Source organism: Dryobates pubescens, chromosome 33, assembly GCF_014839835.1.
Source record: "Dryobates pubescens isolate bDryPub1 chromosome 33, bDryPub1.pri, whole genome shotgun sequence".
Taxonomy (NCBI): domain Eukaryota; kingdom Metazoa; phylum Chordata; class Aves; order Piciformes; family Picidae; genus Dryobates; species Dryobates pubescens.
Window position 1 is genome coordinate 1,702,177 of NC_071644.1, and position 20,883 is coordinate 1,723,059.

The 20,883-nt window shown below is 63.2% G+C and overlaps 3 protein-coding genes across 4 annotated transcripts in view; all 3 read left to right on the plus strand.

Moving 5' to 3' along the window:
• The window catches only part of PLEKHM2 (pleckstrin homology and RUN domain containing M2), a 41,436-nt gene extending 32,121 nt beyond the window's left edge, over positions 1–9,315 (plus strand). The window contains exons 8-20 of the mRNA XM_054175758.1: positions 159–393; positions 2,328–3,092; positions 3,911–3,980; positions 4,058–4,148; positions 5,579–5,643; positions 5,898–5,986; positions 6,892–7,024; positions 7,115–7,299; positions 7,569–7,634; positions 8,044–8,203; positions 8,409–8,588; positions 8,673–8,789; positions 9,123–9,315. Coding sequence (XP_054031733.1) covers positions 159–393; positions 2,328–3,092; positions 3,911–3,980; positions 4,058–4,148; positions 5,579–5,643; positions 5,898–5,986; positions 6,892–7,024; positions 7,115–7,299; positions 7,569–7,634; positions 8,044–8,203; positions 8,409–8,588; positions 8,673–8,789; positions 9,123–9,260 — 2,294 coding nt within the window. The 3' untranslated portion in view covers positions 9,261–9,315. The remainder of the gene's footprint in view (positions 1–158; positions 394–2,327; positions 3,093–3,910; positions 3,981–4,057; positions 4,149–5,578; positions 5,644–5,897; positions 5,987–6,891; positions 7,025–7,114; positions 7,300–7,568; positions 7,635–8,043; positions 8,204–8,408; positions 8,589–8,672; positions 8,790–9,122) is intronic.
• A 2,773-nt stretch (positions 9,316–12,088) lies between these two features.
• On the plus strand, positions 12,089–14,730 carry SLC25A34 (solute carrier family 25 member 34). Of its 2 annotated transcripts, XM_054175844.1 has the most exons (6): positions 12,089–12,747; positions 13,298–13,363; positions 13,772–13,924; positions 14,010–14,144; positions 14,244–14,464; positions 14,633–14,730. In XM_054175844.1, exons 1-5 carry the CDS (start codon positions 12,259–12,261, stop codon positions 14,424–14,426), a joined length of 1,026 nt encoding a protein of 341 aa, XP_054031819.1. In that variant the 5' UTR covers positions 12,089–12,258; the 3' UTR covers positions 14,427–14,464; positions 14,633–14,730. The 2 variants fall into 2 exon arrangements, with proteins under 2 accessions (XP_054031819.1, XP_054031818.1); XM_054175843.1 differs by having other exon boundaries at positions 14,010–14,464.
• Positions 14,731–14,830: 100 nt separating this feature from the next.
• On the plus strand, positions 14,831–19,292 carry TMEM82 (transmembrane protein 82). The gene is made up of 6 exons (XM_054175845.1): positions 14,831–14,923; positions 15,010–15,082; positions 15,329–15,503; positions 16,589–16,997; positions 17,827–17,999; positions 18,910–19,292. Exons 1-6 carry the CDS (start codon positions 14,845–14,847, stop codon positions 18,976–18,978), a joined length of 978 nt encoding a protein of 325 aa, XP_054031820.1. The 5' UTR covers positions 14,831–14,844; the 3' UTR covers positions 18,979–19,292.
• Positions 19,293–20,883: the final 1,591 nt, after the last annotated feature.

A 20,883-nucleotide genomic window follows, 5' to 3' on the forward strand; every position in this document is an offset into this window, starting at 1 on the left:
TCCCTCCTCACGCAGCCCCTGCTGCCCGCAGCAGCCTCCGGAGCTGAGCTGCTCTGCCGGCAGCGCCCCGAGCCCCCAGCACGCAGCTTTGCTTGGTTTGCTGTGATCCAAGGGCCTGACCTGATGGCAGCCCCACTCCTGCCTCCTTCTCTTTGCAGATGGAGACCTCACAGACACCCTCAGCTGCCCACGCTCCACCGCCTCGGAGGCCAACGGCAGCAAGGCCTCTGTGAAGAGCCCCACGCAGCGCCACAACCCCTTCAACGAGGAGAAGGCTGAGGGCCTGTCCTCCACTGAGACCACCCCAGTGCACACAGCTGCCCAGGAGAAGGCAGAAGCCACCCCTGAGGGCACAGACCAGTCAGAGAGCTGCACGGAGCTGGAGGTCATCAGGTAGGGGCAGAGCTGCCTGGCCCTGAGTGCCAGCTGCCACCCAGGGGTGGTGATGGGTCACCACTTCTAGCCTGGAGAAGAGAAGGCTCCAGGGAGACCTCAGAGCAGCCTTCCAGGACCTGGAGGGGCTACAGGAGAGCTGGGGAGGGACTCTGGACAAGGGCTGGGAGGGACAGGATGAGGAACAATGGCTTTGAGCTGGGAGAGAGGAGATTGAGACTGGAGATGAGGAAGAAATTCTTCCCAGTGAGGCTGGGGAGACTCTGGCACAGGCTGCCCAGGGAGGCTGTGGCTGTGCCCTGCCTGGAGGTGTTCAAGGCCAGGCTGGATGAAGCCTTGAGCAGGCTGTGCTGGTGGGAGGTGTCCCTGCCCATGGAAGAGGCTTTGAACTGGCTGAGCTTTGAGGTCCCTTCCAACCCAAAGCATTCTGTGATCCTGTGGCATCTATGGTGCAGCCTTTGTACAAGGATCAGGAAGTGATTTTTAGACCTCCAGGCACCAAGTGATGCTCTGTAGGTGTCAACAGAGCTGTTCCTTTGGGTCTGCAGAGCCACAGGCTGGCTTGGCAGTCTGTATTGACTTGCTGAGAGGAAGCCTTGAGCTTCTGTTTGAAGCTCCCTCCAGCTGGTGGCAGGTTTGCAGCAGCTCCACAGCTCCAGCTCTCAGATGTCCTCTCCTGTCTGTCAACAGCTTGTTTGCCAGTGAGCTGTGGCTAAACCTGCTGAGGAAGATGCCTCCACAGACCTGCTGGCCTGGGTTTGACTCTTGCAGAGGAGATCCCCAGGGGTTCCTCGGAGCCCTTAACCCAGACAAAGAGCTTCAGGCTCCATCTGCTCACACCCGGGGGGGGCCCAGCCCAGCCCAGCAGTGCAGTGCAGTGCTTTGATCTCACAGCCTGTTTTTCCTGGGAGCAGCAGAGGAGCTGGGTGAGGTCACACCCAGCTCTCCAGCAGGCACAGCAAGGGGAGCACCATGCTTGGCTGCCCAAAGAGAGTGACCTGGCAGCAGTTTGGGTGCCACGGGAGGCCTGGACACTTCCACAGCCAGCATCGTTTGGCTCCAGCCTGCTCCAGCCTCCATCTCCCTCTTCTGGAAGGCAGGGACATGGCATTCCCACAGCCTCCTGAAGCCTTCTCACTTCCCAGCATCTTCTCAAACAGGGGATTCCTCCCGTGGGATTTCAGCTCCACATCCATTGGTGATCCCCTGTAGAGCCAAAGGAAGCTCAAGATCATAGAATCACAGAGTCGTTTAGGCTCTCCCCCATCTCCTGTGGGTCCAGGGCTGGGCTCCCCAGTTCAGGAGGGACAGGGAACCACTGGAGAGAGTCCAGGGGAGGCTCTGAAGCTGCTGGAGGGGCCTGGAGCAGCTCTGGGAGGAGCAAAGGCTGAGAGCCCTGGGGCTGAGAGCCTGCAGGAGAGCAGCCCCAGAGGGCAGCTGAGCAATGCTCAGCAAGAGCTAAAGGAGCTGTGGGGGGCAAGAGGCTGGGGCCAGGCTCTGCTCAGTGGTGCCCAGGGACAGCACAAGGGGCAGAGGGCACCAACTGGAACCCAGGAAGAGAAAGTTGTTTGGTGTGAGGGTGGAGATTGTGGAGGTTATGTGGAGAGCTTCTAACCCCCCCTGGCCCTTGTGCTGCTGGGCTGGGTGCTGTGGGTGCCCTGCTGGGGCAGGGGGTTGGCCTGGCTGAGCTCCAGAGGTCCCTTCCAGCCACTCCATGCAGGGATTTAGGGACTCCCTGCTTTTCTTGGGATGCTGGTGGGGAGGTAGGGCTGCACAGTGAGCAATGCTCCTGAGGGGAGGAGTTCTCCGTGAGAAGGCAAATCGCAAAGGAAGGTTGCTGGGAGGGGTTGGACCTGTCTCCCCTCTCCCCTCTCCCCTCTCCCCTCTCCCGCGGCAGTCCAAGCAGGCTCAGCTGAGCGACATCTCTGCCGCAGGTTAGCCAAGAAGAAGAGAACAGGCAAGAAGAAGAAGGCGAAGGCGGAGGAGCCGGGGGGCGCCTGCGCGTCCGCAGCGCCCGAGGGCCACCCTGCGAGCGGGGCCGGCGGCGCCGCGGGACCGAGCGCCGGCGAGGAGCCTCCGGGACCCCCCGCGGCTGAGCCCGGCCCCGACGGGCCGGAGGAGGGCCGGGAGCGCTCCGCCCTGGGCCAGCTGGCGCTGCGCATCCCCGAGATGAAGGACAGGTCGATGGAGAGCCTGGGGCAGCCGCTCAGCAAGGTGATGGACAGGCTGAGCGGGCAGCTGGACCCCGGCGGCTGGAGCGCCCCCCCGCAGCCCCCCGGGCAGCCCTTTCGGACCGGCACGCCAGGGGACACCCCGGACAGATCGTCCCCTGGCGGCTTTGGTGAGGGGATTTCAGCCCCCATGGACTTCTACCGCTTTACCCTCGAGAGTCCAAACGCTGCTGCAGCAGGTGGTGGCCACCATGACGCTGCAGGGCCTGGCCAACCGCCACATGTTCCTGGTGGCCCTGAGGCTGCTGAAGAAGAAGCAAGCGGAGAGGGAGAAGCAGTTGGGGCAGTAGAGGAGTCTGGAGGGGCAAGTGATGGACTCCAGCCTGGCCAGACGGACACAAGCGATCCCCAGGCTCTCCACGAGGCAAAGAAGGAGCAGCCCAGCCCTTCCCAGAGCAGTGCTGGGGACTCTGGCGTGGAGGAAGGGCAGGGCAGCCCCTCGGAGCTCAGCCACCCCTCCGAGTTCAGGTGAGGCTGGGTCTGCTCAGCAGGGACAGCGTCTTCCAAGCGGCCCTGAGCTCCAGCTGCCACTTTGCCCTCTGTCCTTCATCCTTTAGTGGGATGAAGATGAGACACAAGGGGGTCTCATGAAGATGAGACACAAGGGGAGGCCAAGAGGTGCCCAAGTCATGGACACCCTGAACAGGTGTTGTGGCTTAAGCTTTCCCAGAGCCCAAAAGCCCAAATGGAAGAGATTTAGATTGCCTCCCCCTCTCCCTTTTTCCCAGTAGGGGAAAACAAAATTAGACAGGAGAAAAGAGAAGGAAAACCGTGAAAGAAAGGCAGCCTTGAATGGATGTGGAAGTAAGAAGTCAAGCTGAACCAAACATCAAAGGCCTCTGAGTGAAAGGGAAGTTACAAAGGTGTAAGGAACAAAGGGTAAATAAAAACCCTGGCACAGGAGTCTCTCGATGCAAATGTGGATTCTCCTTAGCTGCAGCCCCTAGGAGCTTGGGTGCAGCATGGAGCAGGCCCCACCACCTGCTGGCAGGAGCAGCAGTGTCTGTCAGGCAGGCGAGGGGCAGGAGCAAGAGCACAGGAGAATGGCTCCCCTGAAACAGGACAGGCAGGGGCAGTGCAATAGACTTTGACCTGGGGACCCCTGCCCCTGGGAGCTGGGGGCCAAGTCTCTCTGCCCACCTGGGTCAGGGTTCTTTGTCCACCTGGGGGCCAGGTTCTTCTCAGCCTCCTGGGCTGGCTGCAACCTGACAGCAGGGAAGGGAATTGCCCTTCTGGGACAGACCCAGCCCCTCCTCAGCATCCATCCTCTGCCTGTCTCCTGCCAGGGTGGATAACAACCACCTCCTGCTGCTGATGATCCACGTCTTCCGGGAGAACGAGGAGCAGCTCTTCAGGGTAAGGTCCCCAGCAGTGGCCCATGAAGGCCCAGCTCTGGGCCTGCAGCAGGGCTGAGAGCTCCTTTCCCCCTGCAGATGATCCGAATGAGCACCGGGCACATGGAGGGGAACCTGCAGCTGATCTACGTCCTGCTGACCGACTGCTACGTGTACCTGATCCGCAAAGGTACCCAGCCCCGGGCCTGCAGCAGGGAAGGAGGGGGGAGGATGAGCCAGCAGTGTGCCCAGGGGGCCAAGAGGGCCAAGGGCATCCTGGCCTGGGTCAGGAAGAGTGTGGCCAGCAGGAGCAGGGAAGTCCTTGTGCCCTGTGCTCAGCACTGCTTAGGCCACACCTGGAGTCCTGTGTCCAGTTCTGGGCTCCTCAGGTCAGGAAAGAGGTTGAGCTGCTGGAAGGTGTCCAGAGAAGGGCAACAAAGCTGGGGAGGGGTCTGGAGCACAGCCCTGGGAGGAGAGGCTGAGGGAGCTGGGGTTGCTTAGCCTGGAGGAGGCTCAGGGGAGACCTTCTTGCTCTCTCCAACTCCCTGAAGGGAGGCTGGAGCCAGGAGGGGGTTGGTCTCTTCACCCAGGCACCCAGCAAGAGGACACAATCTCAAGCTGTGCAGGGGGAAGTTTAGGCTTGAGCTTAGCAAGAAGTTCTTCCCAGAGAGATTCCCTTTGGGTTGTGCTGCCCAGGGAGGGGGTGGGGTTGGGGTCCCTGGAGGTGTTTAAGCAGAGCCTGGATGAGGCACTTGGTGCCAGGGTCTGGTTGATCAGTTAGGGTTGGGTGATTGGTTGGATTTGGATGTCTCTTCCAGCCTGGCTGATTCTGTGATTCTGAGGCTTGCCCATCAATTAGGGCACTGCAGCTCACTGCCAGCTCCTGCCAGCTGCCTCGTGTCCCCCAGAGTGGTGGCACTCAGAGCTTGGGTTAACTTGCCCCCCAAGAAGCACCCTTGAGCAGCATCAGGTGCACCCTCAGCAGGTTTGCAGGTGACAGCAAGCTGAGAGGCACCTGGGCAAGCTGGAGGAGTAGGACTGTGTCAGCCTTCTGAGGTTCAACAAAGCCAAGTGCAAGGTCCTGCCCCTGGGTCAGGGCAGTCCCTAGTTTCAGTCCAGAGTGGGGATGAAGGGCTGGAGAGCAGCCCTGTGGAGGATTTGAGGGTGCTGGGGAGACCTTCTGGTGGCCTTTCAGGACTTGGGCCATTCAGAAAACTGGGGACAAACTTCTTGAGCAGAGCCTGCAGTGACAGGGCAAGGGGGGATGATGATTTGAAACTAAAAGAGGGAAAAGGGAGAAATGTTTGACCCTGAGGGTGGGCCCAGGGTGCCCAGAGAGGTGGGAGATGCCCACCCCTGGCACCATTCCAGGTGAGGTGGTTTGGGGCTCTGGTTGCAGATGTCCCTGCTGGCTGCAGAGGGTTGGACTGGATGAGCTTTGCAGGTCTCTTCCAACCCAAACCAGTCTGGACTGTATGAGTCTATAGTCTCTGGGATGTGTGCCCTGTGGCTCCCTGTTCCCTGGGAGAAGGTGGGCAGTCTGTGCCCGCTGGGGCACGGCAGCCTGGGCAGCACTGGGCCCCTCGTGCCCACCTCACACGCTGGTCCCCGTCTGCGCAGGCGCCGCGGAGAAGCCCTACATGGTGGAGGAGGCTGTGTCCTACAACGAGCTGGACTACATCTCGGTGAGTCTGTGCTGCCCCTCTGCCTGCAGGGCTGTCAGGACCATCCCTGGGGGTGGCTCTGTGGGACACTGTCCTTTGAGACTGGGAGAGTCAGAAGTGGTGCCCCCTCAAATGCCACCTCTGCGAGTGCCCAGCTTGGTTGTATCTTCCCAGTACAGTGACCTTCTCCCCTGGGGCCAGAAGCTAGGTTCAGCCCTGCTCTGCCACCCCCTCGTCCCCCTCCTGGCTTCCTTAACCAGTCCTGTGTGGCACAGGTGGGGCTGGACCAGCAGACAGTGACCCTGGTGTGCACCAACCGGAGGAAGCAGTTCCTGCTCGACACTGCTGACGTGGCCCTCACCGAGTAAGCAGGGGACCCTGGCGCTGTCCTCCCGGGCTGGGGCACCTCTGGGCAGCACCTTGGGCTCCCAGCCTGACCTGGGCAATGCAAGAGACTCCAGTGACAACCCTTCACAACAAAGTCCAGAGACCAGAGTGGGTTTGGGCTTGGTTTGAGGCCACCAGCTAAACCTTGCAGCAGCTGGAAATGCCTTGAGCGTGGACAAGCCCAAAGTGTCTCCCCTGGGCACAGACAGCAGCCACCCTGTCCCTCAGGGGACAGCCTCAGGGCTCTGTGCAATGCAGGCTACGTGACCTCTGTCACTTGGGATGAGCAGGGACAAGGCCTGAGCTTCAAGGCACATCCCTGAGTCTCTCAGCATGTTGCCAGCTTTGAGAGGTGACCTTGTTAGGAGCTGGGATCTGTGCTGGGATGAGTCCACCTCATCAGAAGCCTGCAGGGAGAGGACCAGGGGCAATGGCTTCAAACTACAGCAGAGCAGATTTAGATTGGATGTTAGGAACAACTTCTGCACCATGAGGGTGGTGGAACACTGCAGCAGGTTGCCCAGGGAGGTGGTTGAGGCTCCATCCATGGAGGTCTTCAAGGTGAGGCCCTGGGCAACCTGATCCAGTTGGGGATGTCCCTGCTGAGTGGATTAGCTTTGGAGGTCCCTTCCAGCCCAGCCCATTCTATGATTCTCTGACCTCCAGTCCCAGCTGGCTCCTTCCTGGAGCTCAGATTTTGCAGCCCCTCTCTTTGGTCCCTAGGTTGATCTTGAGACTCTTTGGTCCCTAGGTTGATCTTGAGACCCTTTGGTCTGGAAGACCAGAGGCCCAGGTTGAAGGGAAGCCCTTCTGGCATGAGAGTGTGTGAGGGAGAGGAGGGTTGTTTGCCCTGGCCTCATCAGAGATCTGTCTCCCTCCCAGGTTCTTCCTGGTCTCCTTGAAGTCAGCCATGATCAAAGGGTGCCGGGAGCCCCCCTACCCCAGCGTGCTCACCGATGCCACCATGGAGAAACTGGCACTTGCCAAGTTCGTGGCCCAGGAGTCCAAGTGTGAGGTGGGTTTGGAGACCTTGGCCATCCCTGTACGTGGTGTGGGGGGGCCTGGGAGACTCCCTGCTGCTGACTTCTCCCCCTCACTGCCTCAGGCCTGCGACGTGGTCGTGCGTTTCTACGGCCTGGTGCACTGGGAGGACCCCATGGAGGAGGCGCTGGGACCCCCCGGCGGCAGCTGCAGCTCCAGCGCGGTCACCAAGGACGGCGTCCTGCACTACAAGGCTGGCACCTCCTACCTGGGCAAGGAGCAGTGGAAGACCTGCTTCGTGGTGCTCAGGTGGGTACCAGGGCTGGGAGCTGGGGCTGGGCTCAGCCAGGGCTTGTTGGAGAAGGTGCTGGCATCGGTTTGCCGCCCTGGGAGGTGGAGGGGACTCGTCCTGGGCACACTAAAGCCACCCAGCTGTGGTTGCCCAGCAGCAGGGCCGTGGGGCTGCGTGGGTAAAGGAGAGGGCAGCAGGGGCGGTGGGACAGGGCAGGGGGGGGCTGTGCAGCTGCTGGAGCTGAGCTGACTCCAGTTGCTACCTCTCTCATCTCCCCACACGGCAGCAATGGGATCCTGTACCAGTACCCAGACCGCACGGACGTCACCCCCCTGCTCTCCATCAACATGGGGTGAGGACACAGCACCCACACTGGGCAGGGAACTGGGGAGCAGGAGCTCCTGGGGACGTTCAGGGAGGTGCAGATCCAGTCCCCGCTGCAGGACTCCCTGCTTGCTGCTGGCTGGGCACAGATGCCCATTTGCTTTGGCTGCAGTGCATAGAGCTGGAGCTGGGCTCATTCCCTCTGGGTTTTTGGAAGCCAAGCCCACCCTTCGATGGGGAGTGGGCGTCTGGAGGACCCCTGCCAAGAGCCACGCTGGGCAGCCTCCATGCTCAGCTCTGGCTCTGCCACCATGTGCAGAGATGGAGTCCATCCTGGGAGTAACTGCAGGGGATGGCAGGGCTGGGGAAGGAGGGGAGGGGGCGGGGCAGGCAAAGGCTGTTCCCTGCTGATTTCCATCCTCCCCCCTCTCTCCCAGCGGCGAGCAGTGCGGGGGGTGCCGGCGCTCCAACACCACCGACCGGCCCCACTCCTTCCAGGTGATCCTGACGGACAGGCCCTCGCTGGAGCTGAGCGCCGACAACGAGGAGGACATGGCCGACTGGATGCAGTACTTCTGCCAGGCTGTCTCCAAGGGGGTGAGCCAGGGACAGACCCCCCGCAGACATGGCTGTATCAACCCCTCCCTTCTCCCAGAGCCCCTCTGGGGCTTGGCATGGAGCTGCCAACAGGCGAGGGGATGTCTGGCAGAGATGGAGCAGGCGCTTTCCTCCCAAGGGCTTCCCCGTGGAGTTGAGGCTCCACCATGCCAGATTTTAACCCCTTTTTGCCCACCCTGTGCAGGTGATCCCCCAGGGTGTTGCCCCCACGCCTTGTGTGCCCTGCTGCCTGGTGCTGACAGATGAGAAGGCCTTCACCTGCCACGAGGACTGCCAGACCAGCTTCTTCCGCTCGCTGGGCACCGCGGAGCTCACCGACATCACCGCGGTCTCCACCGAGGCTGGCAAGGAGTACTGCATCCTGGTGGGTGTGGGGCTGGGGGCTTGGACAGCCTGGCGCCGGGCAGGGACCCCAGTGGTAACTCCCAGCCTCTCTCTTGGTGTTTAGGAGTTTGCTCAGGACAGCAAACAGTTCCTGCCCCCTTGGGTCCTCTACTTTAGTTGCACTACAGAACTGGAGAGGTTCCTCTCGGCGCTGAACGTCGCCTGGAGGAACATCTACCAGGTGAGTCGCAGCCTTCCTCCTGCAAGGATGGGGCTCTCCAAAGCAGGCATGGGTGAGCTTCTCATCACAGGGTGAGCTCAGCTTTCCTACAAGGGCAGGAGAGCCTTGGAGCTCCTCCGTGTCCTTAGGACTGCAGGATGTGTGATTCAGAGCCGGAGGCCCCTGGCATGCCAGGGCCGGGGAGGGCAGCGGGGAGGAGCCTGGGTCGAGCTCCACTGCCTGTGTTTGTGGCCCAGGTGCCCTTCCTGTCTGCTTCTGAGGTGGTTTTAACAGCTAGGAGAAGCAGCAGCTGTTGTTGGCTCCCCTCCTGACCACCCCAGGGCTGTGTTGCAGGTTGAGCTGCTGCACAAGGCCATTCTGGACGCCGCTGTCAAGAAGAAATGCGAAGACGCCCAGAGCCTGATCGGCAGCGCCTGGCAGCGCAGCGACAGCCTCTGCCGCGGCCGGGCCGAGCGCGACCCCTGGTGCTAGCCCTGCCTCCGCGCAGGGGACGACTGATGGGGGCCCGCTGCTGGAGACCAGGGCCTGTATCTGCCTGCGGCACCCCAAACCCTCCACTGGTCCCCAGCAGGGCCGTGCCTGCGGGCGGGGACCCTGCGCCCGCTCCCCGCCGAGCCGGGGAGGTCCAGCACGGTTCGCGCAGCGACCGGACGCTTCACCAGGCTGCAGGCAAGGCTGAGCTCGGACTCTTCCCTTGTACAGGAGCTCTGGCTGCCACGGGGCAGAGCAGTTTGCCTTTTGCAGAGTAAAACCCCACTGGGAGTGAGGGAGAGGGTGGGAGCGGGCTGGGGGCGAGCCTCTCCCATCCCAGCGAGGAGCGGGACTGAGGAGTTGTTCGGTTTAGGGCAGGGCAGGGGCGCAGGGGGGAGCAGGAGGTGGCTGCCGTGCATGTTTGCTCCTTGCTAATGCAATCACCGAGTGCCACACCGGCGGCTCCCAGCACCAGGAGATCTTGTCCGGGAGCCTCCAGACATCACCAAACCACTCCCCAGCTCCTCGGTGAGATTTGAAGCCAAGGAGGAAGGAGCGGGGCCAAAACTTCGGCCTCGGCTCTGCCCGCAGGGTTTCAGCAGCATTTCAGAAGCTGGTTTGAGGTTTGGCTGCTGGCCCCACGTGCTGGGGGAGAGGAGAGAGGAGAGATGGAGTCCGGTGCTCTCCAGGTGCCCTGAGGGATGTGGTCTCACAGCTGCCACCAGACACATCCTCATCTTCTCAGCTCACTGTGTCCAAGGCCAGCACGGACCTGTCACCACTTGCCCTCCACAGCCAGCCCCTGGGGGCACAGCCCCAGCTTTTAAATAATAATAATAATAATGATGATAATTAATCCCTGAGAGCCCTTCTCATGTACAATACCTTCGTGGGGCCTTTTTCTGGGAGGAAACGAACGTTGACTGAATGTATCTGTACAGACCTCTGCTTCCTGCCCCTCCCCAAATAAATGCTCATTGGTAACTCAGCTTTGGCCCTGCAACGAGTTCCCACCCTGCTGGGCCCTTCCTCCTCCTCCCTCTGTGATGCTGGAGCTTCACTCTGGGGCAAGGAGAATCCTAGAGTGGCTCAGGTTGGAAGGGACCTGGGAGATCATCTACCCCAACTTCTCAACCAGACTCAGCTGCTCAAGGCCTCATCCAGCCTGGCCTTCGACACCCCCAGGGAGGAGGCAGCCACAGCCTCCCTGGGCAACCTGTTCCAGAGTCTCACCACCCTCAACTGAAGAACTTCTTCCTCAGCTCCAAACCTTCCCCCTTTGGCCTGTCTCAGACACCCTCAGGAAAAGTCCTTCTGCAGCCTTCCTGCAGGATCCCTTCAGGTCCTGGCAGCAGCTCTGAGGTCCCCCTGGAGCCTTCTCCTCTGCAGGCTGCACAGCCCCAGCTCCCTCAGCCTGTGCTCCCAGCAGAGCTGCTCCAGCCCTGGGAGCATCTCTGTGACCTCCTCTGGACTCTCCACCAGCTCTGTGTCCTTCTTCTGCAGGGGACACAGAACTGGAGGCAGGATTGGAGAGGTTGAGGTGGGAGAGTAGAAGAGGTGAGGAGAAGGGCAACGAGGCTGGTGAGAGGCCTCCAGCACAAGCCCTACGAGGAGAGCTCCAACCTGGGTGCTTCTGTGACAGGCACCCCAGCTCCTCACTGAACCCCAGGGGCATTAACCCTGCGGCAGGGCATGTCCACAGGGACGTGTCCAGACTCCACCTTCTCCCCCCTTTATCCCTGGATCCAGAGGATATTCCCAGTCTAGACAAGGAATAAAAGGTCAGCCCCTGGCCATCACCTGTGCCCCTGTTACCCCTCCCTCGCCTTTTGGGGTCAAAGTGAGGGACCTGGAGTTTGCAGAAGGATAGTGGAGGGCTGGGGGAGGAGGTGGGGAATGTTGTGGAGTTCCAGCCCTCGGGAATCACCAAAGCAGCTGCTCTGTGGTGTACAGCTGGGTCCCTGGGGAGTTACCAAGGAGCCCTACAAGTAGGAATTGGGGGGCTGGAGGGGTGGGGAAGAGCACACACAACAGCGACACCACACAGGGTCCACCCCTCACCTCCCCCCCAGCTTTTCAGCCTGGGAAGCTCCAATTTCAAAGCACTTCGGTAACCCCGGGGCAGGAGGGGCAGGGGGAGAGGGGGTGGCCCAAGCCCCCTCTGCAGAGCACAGCCACAAGTGCAATGAGTTGGCCAGGCCTTACCAGCCCCCACCCCGGGCTGACTGGGATGGAAGTTGGGGGTTGGATGGCTGCGTGTGCCACCCCCTCCCCACCCCCACCCACCCCCCCGAGCTGTCATTCGGCGCCTTCTCTTTTGGGGCACAAAAAGGCTTTTTTCGCTGTCTGCGGCGGGGCTGCTCCGGGTCACGTGGGCGCGCGAGGCCCTGCGGAGCGGCCGCGCGGGGGGGGGGCAGCGCGGGGGGGGGGGGGGCACAGAGACCTTTGCCCCACATCCCCTGCCCGGCCTGGGGGCGTTGGGCAGCGGGGAGGGAGGAGGCGCAGGATTGGGAAAGGAGATTGCGCTGGGACCGGGGGAGAGGTGGAGTGGCACTGGGGGAGAGGTTTCTGTGCTCCTGGGAAGGGGCAGTGGGACTGGGGGCTGGCTGCGGGGGGGAAGGGTTAGGCCTGGGGAGGAGGGGGTTTAGGACTTGGGGGGGTTGGATTGGGGCTGGGGGAGAGGCTGTTTAGGGACTGGGGAGGGAGGGAGAGGGTTTAGGACTGGGAAGAGGAGGCTTGGATTGGGGCTGGGGGAGAGGAGGTTTAGGACTGGGGGGGGGTTGGACTGGGACTGGGACGAGAGGAAGTTTAGGACTGGGGGGGTTGGATCGGGCCCGGGGGAGAGGTTGTTTTGGGCCTGGGGAGGAGGAAGGTTTCGGACTCGGGGTGTGGGGGAGGCCTGGCTGGCAGGAGGCGGCGCTGCCCCCCCACCGTGTTTTCCCCGCAGTGCCTGGGAGTGGGAGGTGGAGCCGGGGCCGCCCCCGCGGGCAGGTGCTGCATGGCGGCTGGGGCCGGGGCGCTCGCAGCCATCCGCGGCACCCCCCCGGCCTCGCTGCAGGACCTCCCTTGCCCCCCCCAGAACAGCCCCCGGGCGGCGCGGGGCTCGCCCCCCGGGGGGGTCCCTCCGGCCGTTGATTTGGTGCTGGGAGCCGCGGCCGGGTGCTTGGCCTGCGTCCTCACCAACCCGCTGGAGGTGGTCAAAACCCGGCTGCAGCTGCAGGGCGAGTTGCAGCCCCCCGGCACCTACCCGCGGCCCTACCGGGGGGTCCTGCGGGCCGTGGGGGCTGTGTACCGTGCGGACGGGCTGCGGGGGCTGCAGAAGGGGCTGGCCGCCGGGCTCCTCTACCAGGGCTTGATGAACGGCGTCCGCTTCTATTGCTACTCGCTGGCCGAGGACGCCGGCTGGACTCGCTATCCCGGGGGGACCGTGGCCGCCGGGGCCGTGGCCGGGGCCGTGGGAGCCGTCGTGGGCAGCCCCGCGTACCTGGTGAGTGCCGCTCTGCCCTGCAAGTCTTCGCATTTTGGTGCCCCCTCCCCCTCCCGGCCTCAAAGCTTTCTCCGTGCCACAGCCTGGAGCCGGCAGCTCGCTGCATCCTTCTCCCCTGCTTTGCTTTGCTTCGCCCCAACAATGTGGGGCTGCTCTGTGCATGCTATTGACCACCCCACACACCCCCTCCCCCTTATTTTTCCTTCCAATTCATCTACAGCCCCCCCTCCCCCCGCTGGAAACCAAGCATAAGGAACTTGAGGTGGTTTTTCCTTCTTTTTTGGAGGTTTGGGGGTACAGAGCTCAAAAGTGTGACTGCAGCAAGCTTTTATGGGGACCCTTTGCCCTAGGGCAGGGGGTGTGTGGGGAAATGGAGTTCAAAGTCCGGAGGTGCTGCTTGGCAACACATCTGGGCACCCCGCATTTGCTGGAGGGCCTCAAAACACCCTCAAAAGCTGCTAAGAAGAGACGGAGTGGGGCAAAAGCATCTCCCACGACGGGCTTGGGAGGGGAGTTCATGACCCATCATTATTACCCCCCCTTCCCCCAGGTCAAGACCCACCTCCAAGCCCAGACACTGTCAGCACTGGCTGTGGGTCACCAGCACAACCATGAGGTGAGCAGAGATGGGGGGCGTGAGGGGGACGCAGGATTCGGTGGCACCTTGGCTGTGCTTGTGCCAGGACCCAGCAGGGCCGATGCTATTTTGGCCGCCGGGTATTTAAAGCTGTTTTGCAGCGCGGCCCCTTAGAGATGCTATTAATAACGGTGTGAGGACAAGGGAGGGGGTGTGAGAACGGGGGGGGGGGGGGACGTGGAGTGGTGACAGCAGTGCTGGAAGCCCCTCGGGGCTGGTGTCACCCAGCCAGAGCCGTGGTGGTTTCGGGCCACTGATGAGCAGCAGAGCTTGTTGGGCAGGGGTGGGCTGCACCGTTCCCACCGTGCCCACTCCCCTCTCTTGCCCCCCAGAACATCACTCCCCTCTCTTGCCCCCCAGAACATCACTCCCCTCTCTTCCCCCCAGAACATCTCCGCAGCTTTCAAGAGCATCTACAAGCAGCACGGCGTGGCCGGGCTGTGGCGGGGGGTGTCGGGGGCCGTGCCCCGCGTGGCCGTGGGCTCGGCCGCCCAGCTCGCCACCTTCACCTCGGCCAAGGACTGGGTCTGCGAGCACCAGGTGAGGGGCAGCGGGGCTGGAGCCGGCCGCCGCCGGCCTCCCCTTCCCCCGGGGGCGAAGAGCTGACAGCCGGCGCTGCCCGCAGTGGTTCCGGGAGGGCAGCTGGGCCGCGGTGCTGGCGGGGGGCATGGTGAGCGGCGTGGCCGTGGCGGTGGCCATGACGCCCTTCGACGTGATCAGCACTCGTCTGTACAACCAGCCCGTGGAGGCCGACGGCACGGTAAGGCCGTTTGGGGCACCGGGAGGGGCGGGGGGCGCGGAGCGGCTCTGCGCGGGGCTGCATCCGGCAGGGGTGCGCAGCCGGCTCCTCTCTCCCCAGGGCAAGCTCTACCGCGGGTTTTTGGATTGCATCCTGCAAATCTCCAGCAAAGAGGGGTTGCTGGGCTTGTACAAGGGCATCGGCGCCGTCTACCTCCGTCTCGGCCCCCACACCGTCCTCAGCCTCTTCTTTTGGGACGAGCTCAGGAAGATGGTGCAGCACCGGCAGCCCCCGGGGCCGTAGGACGAGCTCCCGGCCCCGCCGTGGCCGTCAATAAAGAGGTTTTTCTATTTTTTTGGCGTCGTTTTGGGATCCTTGGGGTGGTGCAGGTTTGGTGGGGGGCGGCTGTGCCCCGTAAACGGGACCTGAAACACGGGGAACTCTCTCCGGGCTGGGGAGGATAACGGCGGTGCTGGGCGGCGGGGGTTAAAGATATTGGTGGTCCCCAGCTCCACCAGGTGCATCCCATCACCGCATCACTCTCCCCGCCCTCATCTTCCCCTCCGTGGAGCAGCTGGAGCCCAGGGCCGGAGGAGTTGAGCTCCAGCTGCCTTTGCTGGCCCCGGCAATGATTTACTAGCCCGGGGTGACCGCTCCCAGCCTCCGCCCCGCGGACCTTGGAGCCGGGGCCTGCCTCTGCCGTGATTCCTGTCCACCCAAAATGTTTTCTCTGGGGTCCTGGCTGCCGGCGTGGCCCGGGCTGGCGTGGGGCTGGGCGCTGCTGGATTCGGTGCTGCAAGGTGAGAGCCCCCCGGGGGAGGCGTGGGGACAGCTCGGGGACCAGCCCGGGGGACGCCGGTGACCTGCTGCCGCCTTTTCCCCGCAGGGCTGGTGGGTGCCTGCGCCGTCTCGGTGCTCTGCAGCCTGATGAAGGTTTATCTCTACATCCAGTGCCTGAAGTAAGCAGCGGCCGCTCTCTTCCCCGGCGGGGCTCGTTTTGGGGAGACTCCCTGGGATCTGCCTTTGGGATCCACTTTGGGGGAGGGGGAAGTGGGTGGCGCTCAGCACCCATGGGTGCTGGCGGTCACCTGAGCGGGGCAAAGGCTGCGCCCTCCTCTCAAAGCACAGCGTGGGGAGTCTCTGAGGCTGTCGCCCCCCTTCTGGGGACATCCTGCCCCGCTCAGCGTTCCCTGTGCCGTCCCCAGCGACCCGGCGAGGCAGGCGCAGCAGGCGGCGCTCCGTGCGCAGCGGGGCGCGCTGGAGCCGCTGCATGTGGCGGTGCTGACCGCGGCGCTGGCGCTGCTGGGGTCCCGAGTGGCCGCGCTGGTGGTGTTGGAGTTCTCCCTGCGCGCAGTCTCCACGCTGCTGTCCCTCCGCAAGGTGAGCCGGGGCGGGGAAACTGAGGCACGGCCGGGAGGGAGCCGCGGGCCTGCCCGTGCCCCGCAGGTGTGCCACAGCCCGGGGGGGCATCGAGCGTGGCTGCGCAGCCCTGCAGCTCCTCGCTGCATGCAGCCTCTGTGGGGCTAGGGGGGCTGTAGGGTGGAGGAAACCGTGCATGGCTTTGCAGCCCCTTGCAGCTCTGGAACACCCGTGGGGAGGATGAGGATGGCTGGCATGGAGAAACTATGCATGGCTTTGACCTTGCAGCCATGCAGCCCCTTGCAGCTATGCAACACCTGCAGGGAAGATGAGGATGGCTGGCATGGAGAATGCCAGGCATGGCTCTGCATGCACTGCATGCCTTTGCAATTGTGCAGTCCCTCACTGCTTGCGACACCCATGGGGGTGCAGCATGGGGAGGGCCCTTGAGTCACTGTGCAGCCCTGCAGCCTTCTGCAGATCTGCAACACCTGTGGGGAGGACAGGGGCTGCAGAAGACCATGCATGGCTTTGCAACTGTGCATCCTCTTGCTGCATGCAACACCTGTGGGGAGGATGAGGGTGGTCAGATGCCCCAAATAATGCATCCTCCTGCTGCTTCGCAGCCTCTGCTGGGAGGATGAGGGTGGCTGGCATGGAGAGAACCATGCATGGCCTTTGCAGCTCTGCAGCTCCTTGCTGCATGGCAACATCCATAGGGAGAGGGGATGGAGAAGAGCATGCATGGCTGTGCAACTGCATGCAGCACCTGTGGGGTTACAGGGGGCTGCAGCATGGAGGGAGCCATGCACTGCTTGGCAGCCATGCATCCCTGCACTCATGCAGTACCCATGGGGGTTACAGGGGGCTGCAGCACAGAGGGAGCCATGCATCACTTGCCAGCTGCACATCCCCTCACTGCAGGCAGCATCCATGGGGGTTACAGAGGGCTGCAGCACGGAGGGAGCCATGCATTGCTTGGCAGCCATGCATCCCTTCACTGCATGCAGCACCTGGGGAGGTTACAGGGGCCTGCAGCACAGAGGGAGCCATGCACTGCTTGGCAGCTGCCTGTCCCCTGCCTGCTCACAGCTGCTCTCCCGCAGGGCACCCCCAGCAGCCAGCTCTACCTGCTGTGCCAGTACTCGCTGGCCTGCGGCATGTCCTGCAGCCTCAGCTTCTTGCTGGAAGGGGCTCCCCACGGCACCTGCAACCTGGCGCTGGCGGCGGGGCTGGCCGGGCTGCTGGCCGCCTACAGCCGGCGCCTGGCCCGGCACGTCTGCAGCCTCTACGAGCTGCACAGCCGGGAGCGGTACTGCGGCGTCTGCCTCCTGCTGCTGGCCTCCGGCCACGGCATCCCCCGGCTGCTGCGCAACGCCCTGGCCATCGCCTTCGCCCTGGCAGACCTGGCTGCCGTGGAGCTCATCAACAGGGACTTCCTCTCCACGCTGGAGGCTGTGCGCTTCTGGACGCCGCTCACCATCTGCTACACCCTGCTGGTCATCCACATGCAAGGCGAGCAGGAGCCCGGCCCCGGAGCTGGGGCGGAGGGGGCAGTGTGGGGGCGGCCTGGGGGTGTTTAGGGGCACATGGAGCATCCTGGGCAGTATATAGGGGGTGTATGGGGCATTTGGGGCTGTATGTGCCATGCTGGGGGTCTGCATGGGGGTACAGGGGACATCCTGGCGCTGTACACGGGCACATGGGGCATCCTGGGGAGTGTATAGGGGGTGTATGGGGCATCTGGGGCTGTATGGGGGTACAGGGGGCATCCTGGCGCTGTATATGGGCACATGGGGCATCCTGGGGAGTGTATAGGGGGTGTATGGGGCATTTGGGGCTGTATGGGGGTACAGGGGACATCCTGGGGGTATAAGCAGGCACATAGGGCATCCTATGGGTGTTTGGGGGCATGTGGGGCATTTGGGGTTGTATGGTGGTACAGAGGATATCCTGGGGGTGTATAGTGGCACATGGGGCATCTGGGGCTGTATGTGCCATGCTGGGGGTCTGTGTGGGGGTACAGGGGGCATCCTGGGGGTGTAAGCAGGCACATAGGGCATCCTATGGGTGCTTGGGGGCATGTGGGGCATTTGGGGTTGTATGGTGGTACAGAGATCATCCTGGGAGTGTACAGTGGCACATGGGGCATCCTGGGGGTCTGTAGGAGGGGTACAGGGGGTATCCTGGGGCTCTATGGGCACCTGGGGGTATATAGGGCATATGGGGCTGTGTGTGCCATGCTGGGGGTCTGTAGGGGGGCACGGGGGGCATCCTGGGGCTCTAGGCACAGCACCCCTGTGGCACTGGGCAGGGCTGTGAGCTGGGCTCCGTGTCCCCGCAGAGGGCCCGCGGCAGAGCGCCTACCAGACGGTGCTGGTGCGCATGGGAGGCCTCTTCATCCTCCTCCTCACCGTTGGCCGCTGGCCGGACGTCTGCCACGTCCTCGTCTCTCTGCTGGCAGAGTTCTGGTGCCTGCTCCATGCCAGCGTCATGCTGGATGTGTGCCAGCAGCAGGTGAGAGGAGGTCACTGCCAGGGCTGGTGGCAGCCTCAGGCCGCGGGGGGAGACCGTTCTGCTTCTCCTCTTCCATCTCTTGAGTGGCTGACACCCCCCAGGCTGTGCTGCCATCCAGTCACACCTGGCCAGGCTGCAGAGTGGGGCATGAAGTTCAACCAGGGCAAGGGTAGGGTCCTGCCCCTGGGGGGGAACAACCTCCTGCAGCAGGACAGGGGAGGGGGGACCTGCTAGAGGGGTCCTGCTCCATGCACCTGGGAGTGCTGGGGGACAGGAAGTTGTCCCTGAGCCAGCACTGTGCTCTCATAGCTAAGAAGGCCAATGGTGTCCTGAGGAGCAGGAAGAAGAGTGTGGGCAGCAGGTTCTCCTCTCCTCCTACTCTTCCTTAGGCCACATCTGGAGACCTTGGTCCAGGGCTGGGCTCCCCAGTTCAAGAGGGACAGGGAACCACTGGAGAGAGAACAGGGGAGGCCCTGAAGCTGCTGGGGGGCCTGGAGCAGCTCTGGGAGCAGCAAAGGCTGAGAGCCCTGGGGCTGAGAGCCTGCAGAAGAGCAGCCCCAGAGGGCAGCTGAGCAATGCTCAGCAAGAGCTAAAGGAGCTGTGGGGGGCAAGAGGCTGGGGCCAGACTCTGCTCAGTGGTGCCCAGGGACAGGCCAAGGGGCACTGGGCACCAACTGGACCCCAGGAGGAGAAAGTTGTTTGGTGTGAGGGTGCTGAGCCCTGGAGCAGGCTGCCCAGAGAAGTTGTGGAGTCTCCTGGTGTGGAGAGCTTCCAACCCCCCCTGGGCCTTGTGCTGCTGGGCAGGGTGCTGTGGGTGCCCTGCTGGAGCAGGGCTTGGGCTGGCTGAGCTCCAGAGGTCCCTTCCAGCCCTCCCCAGTCTGTAATTTGGTGTTTCTGTGATCTCCTGCAGGACTCCACCCAGCAGCTGCAGAGGGACAGGCAGCTGGCGTCCAAATCGCGCTCGGAGGACACGTCCTGACAAGCTGTGGGCTGTAACCGGGCAGCAGAAACTCAGGGGGGCATTGCCTGGCACCCCCAATCCTCCTTGTCACAGATCCCCCATGGGGACAAAGGAGAAAGGTCTCCTGGAAGGTGCTGGGCCCCATCCCCCAGGCTGGGGGAGGCTGGGGGGACACTCACACGGCTCCTGGTTTCTGAGGGGCCCCCATGGGGGTGTGGAGCCGCTGGGGACATGGAGCACTGGCACATGTCCCCGTCCTTGGTGGCTGCAGGGCCCTGCTGCTGCAGTGCAGAGGCCTCCAGGGGCTCAGAGGTCCTGGGAAATAAAGTTTTGTGCAGCACCAGCAGTGGGCAGAGCCAGCTGGGTGCCTGGGGGGCTGGGGGGCTGGGGGAGGGTCGTGGGGCAGCCTTGGGGAGGAGGTGGTTGGTGCAGTTCCTCCCTGAGAAGGGAAACTCAGGTGTGGAGGGGGTGAGCCTCCAGCTGAGATCTGTCTCTGTGCCTCAGTTTCCCCTCCTGCCTGCAGCCAGTTGTGCCATGCCATGGGGCAACAACCCTGGCAAAGGGGGGTGCAGCCTGGGGTGGGAGGGAAGCCCCAGCAGTGGCTGTGGCTGCAGCCCCAGCAGTGGCTGGGGAGGGACAGAGGAGTGACCTGGGGCAGTGTGGGGCACAATGGGCTGTGGGGGGCAACCCCGGGGTCTATGGGGCATGTGGGGCCAGGTGGGGCTAGATCTGGGGGGCTGTAGGGGCACACAATGGGTGTCAGAATCATAGAGTCAATGAGGTTGGAAAAGACCTCCAAGAGCATCGAGTCCAACCCTAACCCAGCTGCCAGGAGCACTGAACCACATCCTGCAGCACCACAGCTACAGCTTCCAGAACACCTCCAGGGATGGGGACTCCACCACCTCCCTGGGCAGCCTCTTCCAACCCCTGACCACTCTCTCAGGACAGAAATTGTTCCTCCTGTCCAACCTACCCCTCCCCTGGCACAGCTTCAGGCCATTTCCTCTCATCCTGTTGCTGCTTACCTGGGAGGAGAGACCAAGCCCAGCCTCCCTGCAGCCTCCTCTCAGGCAGCTGCAGAGGGCAAGGAGGTCTCCCCTCAGCCTCCTCCACACTGAGCACCCCCAGCTCCCTCAGCCACTCCTCTGTGATGCCCTCCAAACCCCTCCCCAGCCTTGCTGCTCCTCTCTGCACACCCTCCAGCCCCTCAGTGCCTCCTGTCCTGTGGTGCCCAGATCTGAACCCAGTGCTCCAGCTGTGGCCTCAGCAGTGCCCAGTCCAGGGGCACCCTCCCTGCCCTGCCCCTGCTGCCCACACTGGCTGTGACCCAGGCCAGGATGCTGGTGGCCTTCTTGGCCACCTGGGCCCAGCCTGGCTCCTGTTCAGCCATCCACCAGCACCCCCAGATCCTTTTCCCCAGGCAGTTTCCAGCCACTGTGCCCCCAGGCTGTGGCAGTGCTTGGGGTTGTTGTGACCCAAGTGCAGGGCCTGGCCCTTGCCCTGTGGGACCTCCTGGAGGTGTCTGAGACCCCAGAGGCCACCTGAGGCTGTACAGGGGCACACAGGGGTATGTGGGGAGGCACAGGGGGCACCCTGGGGTTGTTGAGGGCATCTAAGGCTGTAGAGACCACCCTGGGCCAAGCAGGGAGGTCCATGGGGCAGCCTGGGCATAGAATGAATCAGTCCCAGACTGGTTTGGGTGGGAGGGGACCTCTGAAGGGGACCTCTGAAGGTCACCCACTCCAGCCTCCAGCCATCAGCAGGGGCATCACCAACCATCCCCCCGGGGCCTGAATGGGCCATGGGGCACACGAGGGGCCAGGGGGCACCCTGGGGTGCATGGGGCAGCCAGAGGGCTCGGGGGGCACCCTAAGGACACGTGGGAGCCCCTTGGGCCCATGAGGCACCCTGGGGTCCCGT